The 12,462-nt window shown below is 40.9% G+C and overlaps 1 protein-coding gene and 1 long non-coding RNA gene across 2 annotated transcripts in view; one reads left to right on the top strand and one right to left on the bottom strand.

Annotated features, from left to right (window-relative positions):
* Positions 1–1,836, top strand: part of INPP5D (inositol polyphosphate-5-phosphatase D) — a 99,623-nt gene extending 97,787 nt beyond the window's left edge. The window contains 1 exon segment of the mRNA XM_042460630.1: positions 1,251–1,836. Within this exon segment, the coding sequence (XP_042316564.1) occupies positions 1,251–1,836 (586 nt within the window).
* On the bottom strand, positions 843–12,186 carry LOC121927087. The gene is made up of 3 exons (XR_006103135.1): positions 11,948–12,186; positions 4,720–4,788; positions 843–1,968 (listed from the first exon to the last, which is right to left on the bottom strand). It is a non-coding gene; the product is annotated as an uncharacterized LOC121927087 (long non-coding RNA).
* Positions 12,187–12,462: the final 276 nt, after the last annotated feature.

Raw genomic sequence — 12,462 nt, 5'->3', positions numbered from 1 at the left:
ATTTGCAGCCCAACAGAAAGTCCACCTAATTCCTATTCCAGTATATAGGACTGCTGTTGTTGTTGTGTGCACCTTCAAGTCGTTTTCATCTTCTGGTGACTGTAAGGTGACCCCATCATAGGTTTTCTTGACAAGATTTGTTTTGAGGGGAGTTTGTTCTTGCCTTCTTCTGAGGCTGAGAGGCATGGGCAGGATACCATGGGTCAACCCCATGGTATCCCACCCATGGTTCTAGCCCATTCCCACCCCCAGGACCCATCTGGGTCAGTGCAGCAACAGGCAGGTGTTTGCATGGATGCCTACTGCTGCACCATGGAGCTGCCACCATTGTGTTCAGTGGTTTCCACCATGGCCCATAAGGGCAGAAACAGGGCATCTGGCTTCACCCACGTGGCCCAGGGAACACGACACATTGGTAAGTAAGGGGGTGTGCTGCCATGTGGTCTCTCTGCTGTCACAGCAAATTTTCTAAGAAATTCCACTGCAAACAGATGGTTAATAAAGACAGAGGTAATGACACTTTGGGCTGGGGTTGGTCTGGAACCACTGGATTAGCATCTGGTCTGCCAGATCCCAGTTCGGGACTGTTGGCCCATATTGTCCAAACAGGGACACTAGGCCAAGGGGAACACAGGCCTTTTGGCCCATGGGTACAGTCCCAGAGTACAACTTGCCCATCGTCACCCAGTGGGTTTCCATGGCTGAGCAGGGATTCAACTTCAGTACTCAACCCCTACACCACTAGCTCTCTTAGGACTGCAGTACAATACAATATTTATGTCACTCTTAAGTACAGTATACAGACACTATACTGACGTTTAACAAATTATCCCCAAACCAGATGATAACATTCCATTTATTTCTACAATTATAATGGTGGGGAGTCAATGTAAACATCATCACTATCGTGTGAAATTCAGTATCTCCATTTCCCCCTTCTTCAGACAACACATTTTTCTTTTCTGTTTAACATTTCTCCTTGGCAAGCCCAAGACATTTCGTTTCCTGAACAGCTTCCCTTCCCAGTCATGATGCATAGTACCTATGATCAAGCAAGTGATTTTGGTACCTGAGGAAAAAATCCAATTTACCTCTCCCTTTCCACAGCAATAAAATAGATTACCTACCAATTTAGTATATTTTAATTATTGTTAGGTGAAGCCAATTGGCTGAGGCAACCAATTCACTTTACCTAATGGTTTACATTTAACTCAGTTCCCCTTTGGCTGTTGTCTCCCAACCCACTCCAGATATGCTGAGGTGAGGAAAAGCATGACGGAACCCTTGCTACCTGAAGCAGCATACTCAAAACCAGAAATGATTGACAACCCATTATATGACTTCACAAAATCCAAGGACAAGCTGCAGTCTAAAAAGGATCAGGATTTTTTCAAGGTGGCACGAAAAGAACTCCCAACTCTTCCTGATCAGAGCTTTCCTTTCACCAAGTTACAGGAGAGTGAGGCCAGCAAGCCTTCTGTCAAACAACAATCTTCTCCACCTTTCCTCACCTCCACACCCAGAGTTCGCTCATATACCTGTTCCAGCCATTCTGAGGAAAAGACTGCAGTGATTGAAAAGACTCAGAACAGGCAGAGGTTCTGTGCCAACTTAGACCCTGGACAGCCAACATTCAAGAAACCTGTCAAATTCTCAAGGTCTGAAGTAGGGCAAAGCAAGCCTCCTCTTCCATCAAAAAGCCAGGTAGTACTTGACATGCAAAACACCAAGGGGCGTGATTATCGAGAAAGTTCAGAACTTCCCCACCACCACCACAGAAAACACCAAAGTGAAGATGGGAGTGTCAGCAGGACAACTGTGCCGGTGGGTTTATGATAGAAACATAAGAATCTGTCTTGTTCCTTTTAGTTCAGAAACATTTTTCTCTCTTTCTTCCTTTATTCTTCCTGTTTTTCCTTCTTGAAAAAGGAAGGCAAGAAAAACGGACAATCAAATTTGGTTTACGTCCTGGATAAAAAAAAAGACATATGGTAAAAGTCTTTGTTGTACCATTTTTAGCATCGCTTTGCTTGTGTAGATTAATGCAATTATTATTATTATTATTATTATTAATATTCCGCTTAATCACTTGGAATCCAAGCGGATTACAACAATAAAACAAGATACAGTTAAAATTCTAAAAACTCCTATTCTCCCCCCCAGTATAAAAACATAGTAATACTAAAAAGAGATTAAACCAGACAGATATTAAAACAATAGTATAAAATCACAGTTAAAATCAGTGGAAGATTTGAAAAAAGAAATGTATAGAGGGGACCAGATAGGATGGGAAAAGGGATGGAGAAAAGGGGAGGGAAGTGGGGGGGAGACTGGAATATAGAGGTGGACCTAGTCTGGAAAGGCCTGCCGGAAGAGATCCGTCTTAATAGCATTCTTAAAGGCTTCCAAGGTGCTAATCTGACAGATCTCGTCTGGCAGGTCATTCCAGAATCTAGGAAACTGCTGAAAAGAAACGCTGGGTCACTGCCAAAAGACTAGTCCTCTTTGGTTGAAGCAGAATCTTCCCAGCAGAATGAAGAGTGCAGGGAGGATGATATGGGAGAAGGCGTTCCCACAAGAAGTCAGGACCCAATCCATGTAGGGCTTTAAAGGTTAAAACCAACACTTTGTATCTTGCCCGGAAACTAACAGGCAGTCAGTGAAGGAATTTTAAAACTGGTGTAATGTGGGCAAATCTAGATGTGCCAGTAACCAGCCTGGCTGTCATATTCTGTACCAGTTGAAGTTTCCGAACTTGTCACAGAGGTAGCCCCATGTAGAGCGCATTACAAAAGTCGAGCCGAGAGGTTACCAGCACATGTACTACTGTTTCAAGGTCTTCCTGCTACAGGAAGGGACACAGTTGGCATATCAGCCAAAGCTGAAAGCAAGTGCTCCTGACTGTTACATCCACCTGAGCCGTCAGATGGAGAGATGAGTCTAGGAGCACCCCCAAACTGCGGACAGAGTCCTTCAGGGGAAGTGTGACCCCATCCAGAACTTGCTGACATAACTCCATTCCTGGATTGGGAGTCCCTATTACTAGTACCTCCGTCTTACCTGGATTCAACTTGAGTTTGTTTTCCCTCATCCAGTCCATTACCAATTCAAGACAGGCACTCAGAGGAGAGATGCCTTCCTTAGTCACTGCATCAGTCTGAGACATAGAGAAATATATTTAGGTGTTATCAGCATACTGATAACACCCCGCCCCATGTCTCCCGATGATCTCGCCCTATGGACCTATGGTTATTGGAATCCCTTGTACCCCCTTTCTTGGAATGTATATCAAGTGATTCCAGTCTGTGGACACTTTTGTTTTCCATATTTGTTGATAGATTTAATAAGAACTAAAGTAGATTCTGTCTCTGTAGCTTGAAACAGCTCTATTCATATACCATTTGTTATGAGTGATTTATTCCTCCCAAGTGCTTTGAGTGCAGCTTCTATTTCACTTTCTAAAACCAAGTTCATCTTCAAATGGTTCTTCCTTGAATGAATCGCTCATCGTTTCATCTCTTTTAACTAGTTCTAGGTTGTATTGTTTCCATTGTCTTTTTATTTCTTCTTGATCATGCAGTGTGTTCCCCTGCCGGTAATAGAGTACCCCACTTTTGGTTTAAATTTCCCTTTTATTTCTTGGAACTTGTGGAAGAGGTCTCTCGTTCTACCTTTTTTATCATCATCATCATCATCATCTTCTACTTTGCTGCATTGGTTGTTATAGTAGTTTTCTTTGTCTCTGCGTAAAAGTTGTTGAACAGTTGTGTTCAGGGTTCTGACTCTATTTATGTCCCTTTTTGCTTCTCACCTATCCTTAACTGCTTGAACCATTTCATCTGTCATCCAGCAGGACTTTTCTTTCTTTTTTAGCTGCAGATACTGTCTTTTTGCATTGGTCACTCACAAGGTCCCTGCTCCAGTCCAGAGTTCTTGTGGCTCCCAGTCTAATAGGCTAAACAGTGCAAATCTATTTTTTTACACTATCTTTAAATTCTACAGGCAAGTTCTTCCAGATGTATTTTGGCACAATGATTGATTTAACATTCTTCTTTATTCTTACTCTAAATTTTCATGATTTGTGCCATAGTCTGTTTTTTGCAGAAAGAATCCATGTTTACAGTTGCCTCTTTGCTTGAAGAATGTTTGTGATGAACAAACTGTTGGCTTCACAAAATTCAATCAGTCACTCTCCTGCGTCATTTCTTGATCCTAGGCCAAATTTTCCTAGTGTTTGCAAGATTACTTTATATTGCTTGAGGCCAGGTTTAGGAAATACACTACTGTGCCAGTTAGTGTGTAAATAAGCTGGAGTGTCTGTGTTCTTTTTGTCTTTACAGTGAACATCACAGATGATGAGATCACAGGAAGAGTCCTGAAGGCAATCAGCATGGACATTTTTCCCAGGGTTCATGTTAATATCATCTGATATTGTTCACAAAATCATGGATGTTTTTATGTTTATCAACATATATTTCATGAAATCTGTTGCAGGACTAATATTAACAAAAACTCAACTAAACATCAGAAACCAACAAAAGCTATACAACGTTAAAATAGATTCTTATATTGCAACTTTAGCAGTTTTTTCTTTAAGAAAAAGAAAATTGAAAACATTTGTGTTACAAAAGGTACAAATGATGGAAATGGGAAATATCACAAGTGAAGTACATCCAAAGAGCATTTTGTACAGAAATTATAGGCTACTACATTACAGACCTGAATGAGGCTGGTTCTTGCTCAGCAGGAACCATCTAGACTTGTTTTCAGCTTCATGGTATTCCTTTGCTGAGCAGTGAAGTAAGAAGGGAAAAGCAAAAAAAAGTTTAATTTTTGAACTGCATTTTGTAACTTTGGGTGCATCTACATTGTAGAAAATGCAGTTTGACACCACTTTAAACACTGTAGCTCCATCCTACAGAATCCTGGGATTTTTAGCTTTGTGAGACATTTTAGAAGAGGAGACTAAAGACCTTGTAAAACTACAAATTCCAATATTCCATAGGCTGGAACTACAGCACTTAAAGCGGTGTCAAACAACTGCATTATTTCTACAGTGTAGATGCACCTTCTGTCATTAAACAAGAACAAGATTGGAGAACTATGGATTTTCTACAGTTATAAATGAGTGCTCTTTGGCAACATAGATCTGTTGGTTATAACTATCATCATCTGTAAATCTCAGATTGATAACATGAAGTGGAATGATTTAGTTTTAGTCTTATGTACTTCCAAGGACTGAATGGTGTTGATTATCCAATATGAACGTCTGTGTGGAGGACTTTTTTTTAAATCATCTTCAGGTACAAATGTAAAGTAAATTAATATGCGCACTAGAAGAGCCTTATTGCATGAGGAAACAATAAGGAAACAGAGCTGGAAAGAAGTGGCTTTCTCCATGCCTTACTTCATGACATCGTAGCTCTTTGGTTCTCTTCCTGCTGGAGCTTTTACAATTGTGTTTTTGGAGTTTATCAAATGGGACGGGAGGCTCTCAATTTCAAAAGAGAAGATAGCGAGATCAATTCGAAAATTCACGCAATTATGTGATTACTTATCACACCTTAAATTCACTGTAATGCCCCCCTGAACGTGACCCAGATTCTGTGCAAAGTAAGCCATCACATCGGTGGGTTCTTAATTGCGAATTGGCTCCCTTGCTCATGCTCAGTGAGACTCCAGATGACTGGTGCATAGCATATTTAGGCGAGTGAGAGAGAGGAACCAAGGAACCCCACAATTTACAAAAGAGGTTGGGGGGGTCGAGAAGGATGGTTGAAAGAACATGCTCTATTCACATTAAAATGAGCATATATTCACTCTTGTCACGTTAAAACATGAATATAATGGTTATCCAATAGCTCTGGGTCCATGCCTATTAATTAGCAGGCAGCAGCCCCCCCTCAGCAATGCTGAAGGACAAGCAGAAGCAAAATTGAAGCGGAATTGCAGCGTGGCTTCATGGGACCCCCCCCCTTCCAGATTGGGAGGGGGGAGGAAACCAGGACCAAAGGACATCACACCAAACAACAGCACACTGAGTGCAAAGTTACCTAGGAATAGGGTTTGTGACTTCGCTAGTTCACAGAATTTACTTAACTGTGGATTGATGCATGACTGGGTTTGGAGTGTGTTTGAACTGCCAGTGATCACGTGTGGTAACCTTCCACGCAATAACGTCAATATGCATTATTCTGTTCAGGATGACACTGGATTATACTTCCAATTTCAGTCGTGTGATATTGTCCTTTTTCTATTTGGAAAATTCTATTCAACAAAATACAAATTTTATATAACCATCTCTCACAGGAAGAGACCTGGTGTGCTACAGCATCATGTGGTTAGGTATGGAGAAAGCCACTACTCTCTTTGTTTCTACTTTGTTTTCTTATTTGATAAGGCTCCAATTCAGTCCAGCCTCTACAAAACCCACATTTTGCCTCTAAAGCAAAATGTCTTACAGCAGAGGTAGGCAAAGGCCATTTTTCCAAATGTTATCAGACTGCAACTCTCAGTATACCTACTGGCTATGCTGGTTAAGGCTGATGAGAGTTACAGTCCAGCAACATCTGGACAGCTGCAATTTGCCCCCTCCTGCCTTAGAGGTTGTTTTAGTAACACTCATAAATCAATTCATGTGGCTTCATTTTACATATCAACTATAATATTTGTTTTATTCTATGTCACTTTGTGACTTTTATCATCAGTTTTGCCATAGAGTTGTGCCATTTATAACATCATCTTTGCTGCTTTTCCATTTTGTTACAATTTTAAAAGCATTAGTTCCTTTTAAATAATATAAAACTAATTATAATAAATTGTCTGCTTTGAGTTCCTAGTTCATGCAGACTTTATACAAGTGTCACCCTTTGTCACTCTTATTCCTGGTGATTCTGTTGCTCAAAATAGCATGATGAAATATAACAATTTCCATGCCTGGTCATGATGCTTTGCTGACCTTGAAAACATCTTGCATTTAGTATCCCCAATTTTGTAAGTTGTCTAACTTTTTGGAAAAAAAGAAATAATTTGGATTTTAAAAGTATACATGCAAAGAAGAAAAGAGAGTGGAAGGGGCGGAATTGCTTGGGTATGAATGTTGTGAAATGTAAAAGTATTTGCACCTTTTAATTAAATCAATTACCAGGAGATTCAGTTGGCAGACAAAAAGATTATCTACCACACACAGTGGTGGTAATGAAATTCATTACCAGAAGATATAGTGATGGCTGTCAATCTGAACAGTTTTTAAAGCGGATTAGAAAACTGGTGGAGGATAAGGCAATCAATCATTTCTAGTCAGGATGGCTTTATGTTATCTCCAGTATCAGCAGTGGTATGCCATTGAATAGCAGTTGCTGGGGTACATGAGCAAGAAAGCACTAATATACTCATGTCCTTCTTATGGGCTTCTCATGGGCATCTGGTTGGCCATTGTGGGAACAGAATTCTGAACTAGGTGGGTTTATGGTCTAATCTAACAAGTCTCTTGGCTTAGTACCAGCAAAATAATATCCAGAATTGGAAGATCTTCTAAGAAATTATTGGCTGAAAAAGGCTAAAGCCAACTGATTGGCTGAAATCTTTCAAAGAGCTGTTATTCTGTCTAAAATAAATAACAATGTCTTTCCCTCAGCTGAGAAACTGAATCCTAATTTAGAGCACATAAGGGCTGTTCTTCCCCCGTTCCCCATAATGGTCTCCTCCAAATGAGATCAAATTCCCTTCCAAGGGAGATGTATGCTGTTTTTGCCACACAGTCCATTTCTTCCAGCCACTTCCCTCTTAAATTACTGTGAATGCTGAAAAGCAGCTTGTTTCCCACAGATACGTTTCCCAACTTTAGTTCAGTTCTTAAAATAGCTGTGTTCTTTTAGTGTGCTAAATTTCCATGGAGACTCAGCTGTCAGGAATGCTTGCTGGTTTTTGGCTCCAGTTTGTAACACACAAAATGCAGTGGCGTTTTAAAGGCATGGTTGCTCACAGAGAGACATGCATGCAGCCATGTGTGCACCCATGTGTGCACACACACCAGAGATCTGTTCAGTTTTACCAAAATGGTTCCTGCCATGTAAGACCAGCATCATCAGCTTCCTCCGTTCCATATGATATAATAGCCATGCTTACTTGCTTGGTGATCTGTGGAAAGCTCAAGAACAGATTGCAGAACAGAGCTTGGAAAAGTTACTTTTTTGGAATACAATTCCCAGAATCTCCCAGCAGGCATAGTCACAAGCTATATTGTCTGGGGGGGGGGAATCTGGGAGTTATATTCTCCCCAAAAAGTAATGTTTCCAATCTATAGAACTGAACATTCCTGTTGTAACAAAAATCTCACCAAAAGCACTGCTACCCAGATACCTGACTTAATGCTGTGTATGTGTGTGTGTGTGTGTGTGTGATGCAAGCTAGGAATACAGGCAGAATCCTGGGACAAATCAGGTAGTTTCATCCTAGTATGAGAGTATACCAATTCTAGACATCCTGTTACATGGACTGAAAAGTCTGCTGTCATCACTGTAAGGCAAGAATTAGCAGACGGAAACGTTGTGCCTAGCAGGACTACAGGGATCAAAAGTGTAGAAATAGCACTCCTAACACCTTTTCTAGGATAACAGATGCCACAGTGGGCGAATTGTGTTGTGCAGGTTCAGAAGTTGTGGAAACTCCTTGCTGCCCTGCCCACTCAAGAGAAGTCCACATTTTCTACCTCACCACAACTTGCGTTCCAAAGAGATATCCTCTCCCACTCAGCTTTTTAGAGTCGTTGCATGCTAGTACTCCCCTGAGTCAGATCTCAGCTTTGACAGCACTAGTAGAGCATGCGGGTGGGTTGTCAATGGAAAAGGTTTAAATCAAGGTGGAAGTTGTTTTCTTATGTAGTTAATATTCATATTGTATCATATTGTTTAACAGAGATATCTCTATATAGAAACCTAGCCGTGGATTATGGAAGGCTACAGAGGGGGGAAAATTAAAATTTTCTGTTACTTTGCCAACTGAATGGAAATCAAATTGGAATTTCCACCCTTTTTCTTTTTATCACTGGTAGGCAAAAGGCACCTAAGCTACAACCAAAGCACTCCAAAAGCATGCCCACTGACCAACTCTGACCACGCAAAATTGGCACTAAAGCAGCACCATAGTCATTGGTAAATGATGCCCTCCCCAACTAGAGCTTGTCAGAGAAGTTTATAAAGGAAAGCTTTGCTCATTGCCTTCTCTATCTAGCCTCATAACAGTGTTCCGGAGTCTGTCTCTCCCTCTCTCTCCATCTCCCTCTCCCCCCCCCTCTCACACACACACCTGGAAATATAAGTGGAAAAGAGTCATATGGTTTAAAAAGCATTTATTTCATCAACCCTCTGCCCCTTTCTTGCTGTTTTCTTCTAGCATCAAACTGAATTAATTGCTGGCAGATGAAAGACAGAATTGGGATACATCAGACTAGTCATCTGCCAGCAATCAGTTAAGTGTGACGCTAAGTCTGACCTCTCTTCATCAGGAAGCTGCTCCCAAACAAAGGGGGAAAAGATGTTTTAAAAAGACGGTTTTCATCTATATTTCAGGAGAGCACCTATGAATGGTGTGTGTGTGTGTGTGTGCACATGTGCCAAACTAGGAAAAGGGGCAGGGATAATTTCTTGTTGGTGGTAATGGGTAGGCAGACCCAAATACTACGTGTGATAAGTTTTTAGTGTGAACTAAGGTTTCAGTCTTGGGAAGGTTCCCTAAAATGTGTAAGAAAAGAGAGCATAGCAATCAAATAGTGTTTTTAGAAACAACTCGAAAAGAAGTCTCATTTGATAAAGCTGCTAGGCAAAAACAGGTATAATAGCATTATTTTATTGTTATAGTATATGGTGTATCTGCCTAAATGCCCCAAAAGCACCAGGTCCATATGATTTCAGAAGCTAAATAGGGTCAGACATGATTAGAACTTGGAAAGGAGACCTCCACAGAATAACAGGTGCTTTGAGCTAATTTCAGAGAAGGCAATGGCAAACTACCTCTGAGAGCCTTATCACATAAAACAAACTCAGCAGGCAAATGGAGAGAAGCGCATTTACCTTTCTGTCTCTGCATAATGTTGAAGCACTTTCATTCTCTTCCAGTTGTAAAACCATGGCAGGGGTGGTAAAAAAAAAACTTTTTGTGAAACGGATTTTTCCAGCTTGGCAAAAGGGACACTTTTACGACACTCTCCCACACTTTTATGACTGGAAGAAAACATTAACATCATGCAGAGACAGAAAGATAAACACGCTTTTCCATTTGCCTGCCAGGTTTGTTTTAACACGACAAGGCTCTGAGTATTCCTTGCCTTAAAAAATTTACGAGATTTATGGGAATGCCATTTATGGGATTGCAATAAAAAGAAAGCTTTTAAAGAATGATCCAGAATGTTACATTTTTTAAAAGTGATTACAATATTTTAACCTTTTTAACTGTACCGTATTTTATTCTTTTAACATGTGATTTGTTTTAATACTGTAATAATTTAATTCTATTTTAATGTACCTTTTCGTATGCTTTTAATTGTATTATTTTTAATATTGTAAGCCTCCCAGTTTTGCGAAAAGAGTGGGATATAATAATAATAATAATAATAATAATAATAATAATAATAAGCTTAATAGGCAACTGAAAGGCACATACTGTCATGCCATATAGTCCAGCATTGTTCCATGCAACATAAATGTATATAAGCAGCATATTACAATATGGAACAGTGCACCAGATGAAGCCATACTCTGAAATTGCTAAGAAAAGTTGTACTTTGCTATGCTTGTTTCTTGCACATTTTTATTTATAATTAATGTCTATGAAAGATTTAATGGGCAGCAGAAGAACTCAGAGACCGATAATACAAGCACTCATCTGGGTAGATGTTTTTTGTGCTGGCTTATGTTAAATAGACATGAATTTGTTCTTCAATACAATGGGTTTTCAAATTATTTTTACTAATTTTTTTTCCAGCTACTAACAGCAAGCAGAAGCAATTTTGCCCCAAGTAACACAGTTAAAAATTGGCGCACTCCAGAGCTTCACGGCAATAAAGCAGAGTTTGGAAACTACAATTCCCAGTATCCCCCTCTAGCATAGCCAGTTGTAGTCCCAAAACTTAACTTTTTCAAGCTCTGTAATTAACAGAAAGACATAATTCAAGGCTATTTGTTTTTGGGGAAAAACATATTTTTGACAGAATTAGGCTGTATGCAAGCAACCATATGGAGTGCTCTACCGGGACTTAAAATATTTGAGCTAGTCATGAATTTCAATCAAACATGATTTTAAAAACACAGTCATTTTAGAGTAAACAGTGATGGTTATATTCCTACCACAAGACTTCCCAAGTCTAACAAATTAATTTCAGTTTATAGGTGCTCTGGTAAAAAGTATTACGGTTACTGCACTTGCATCTTGCAAATTTGGGATATTATTCATTATTTAGCTTTCCCCTCTCAACAATATTCCTGAGAATTAAGAGCTGAAGGGTAACTGGCAAGTCTATAATTTCCTAGTTCACAATTTTTGTAAAAATAATAATGTTGTGTTAACCTGTACTGCAACCAGCTACAGGTACATTTACAGCCCAGTATGGGAAAATACAGGTGCAATAGGATCTGCAAGCATATGTGTGGATGCAACTTGCTTTCCAACTGTTTATTTTCTCCCCTTTGAGTGGCTTCTCTGCTTTGCCAGCTAATGGAATTGCTGATGGGGGCAGAAGCATTTGTTCCCAGTTAAACCTCAGGCCAAGAGTGGAAAAACTGCAACATATATGACTATATATGACCCAAATTATTTTTGCACTCCCATGCCTCCCCATGTTTTAAAACTAAAACAAAAACCCTTGGGCAAGTCACACACTCTCAGCCTCAGGGAAGGCAATGGCAAGCCTCATCTGAACAAATCTTGCCAAGAAACCTCATGATAGGTTCACCTTAAGGTAGGCTTGCCATATCCCGGTTCCAGGCAAGACATTCATGGTTTTTCAACCATCTGGAACGTCCCGTCCTGGGGATAGCAGCTGTCCCGGAACTCCCGGTCACCTCCTCCCTCTTAGTAATGCAAGGCCTAGCTGCCATGCTAGGCCTTGCTGGGAAGGAGGGCTCAGGAAGGAGCCACACAGGGCCTAGCCCAGTGATGGCTAACCTTTCTTGGTTCGCGTGCCAGGGTGGGGCTTCTTCCTCTGGGGCAGGGACCATGTGCTGGGGGCGGGGCTTACACCCTGGGGCGGAGGCAGTGTGTCAGGGGGCGGGGCTTTTTGGTCTCCAGGGGCAGGGCTTCTCCCTCCACTAGGCTTGCCATTTCACAGTGGTGGGCGGGACTTTCCTGCCCCCTGGGGGGGCATGCCCGGTCCCGTCCCACCCCCGCCCCCGCGGGGCTGCCCAACTCTGAGCTCCCAGGGCTGCTGCCTGCCTTCTATAGAGTGCTGCCTGTGAAACATGCCTAGAG

This window comes from Sceloporus undulatus, chromosome 3, assembly GCF_019175285.1.
Source record: "Sceloporus undulatus isolate JIND9_A2432 ecotype Alabama chromosome 3, SceUnd_v1.1, whole genome shotgun sequence".
Lineage (NCBI taxonomy): Eukaryota > Metazoa > Chordata > Lepidosauria > Squamata > Phrynosomatidae > Sceloporus > Sceloporus undulatus.
Note: the sequence above shows the minus strand (reverse complement) of the source record. Positions and strands in the feature narration are given on the sequence as shown.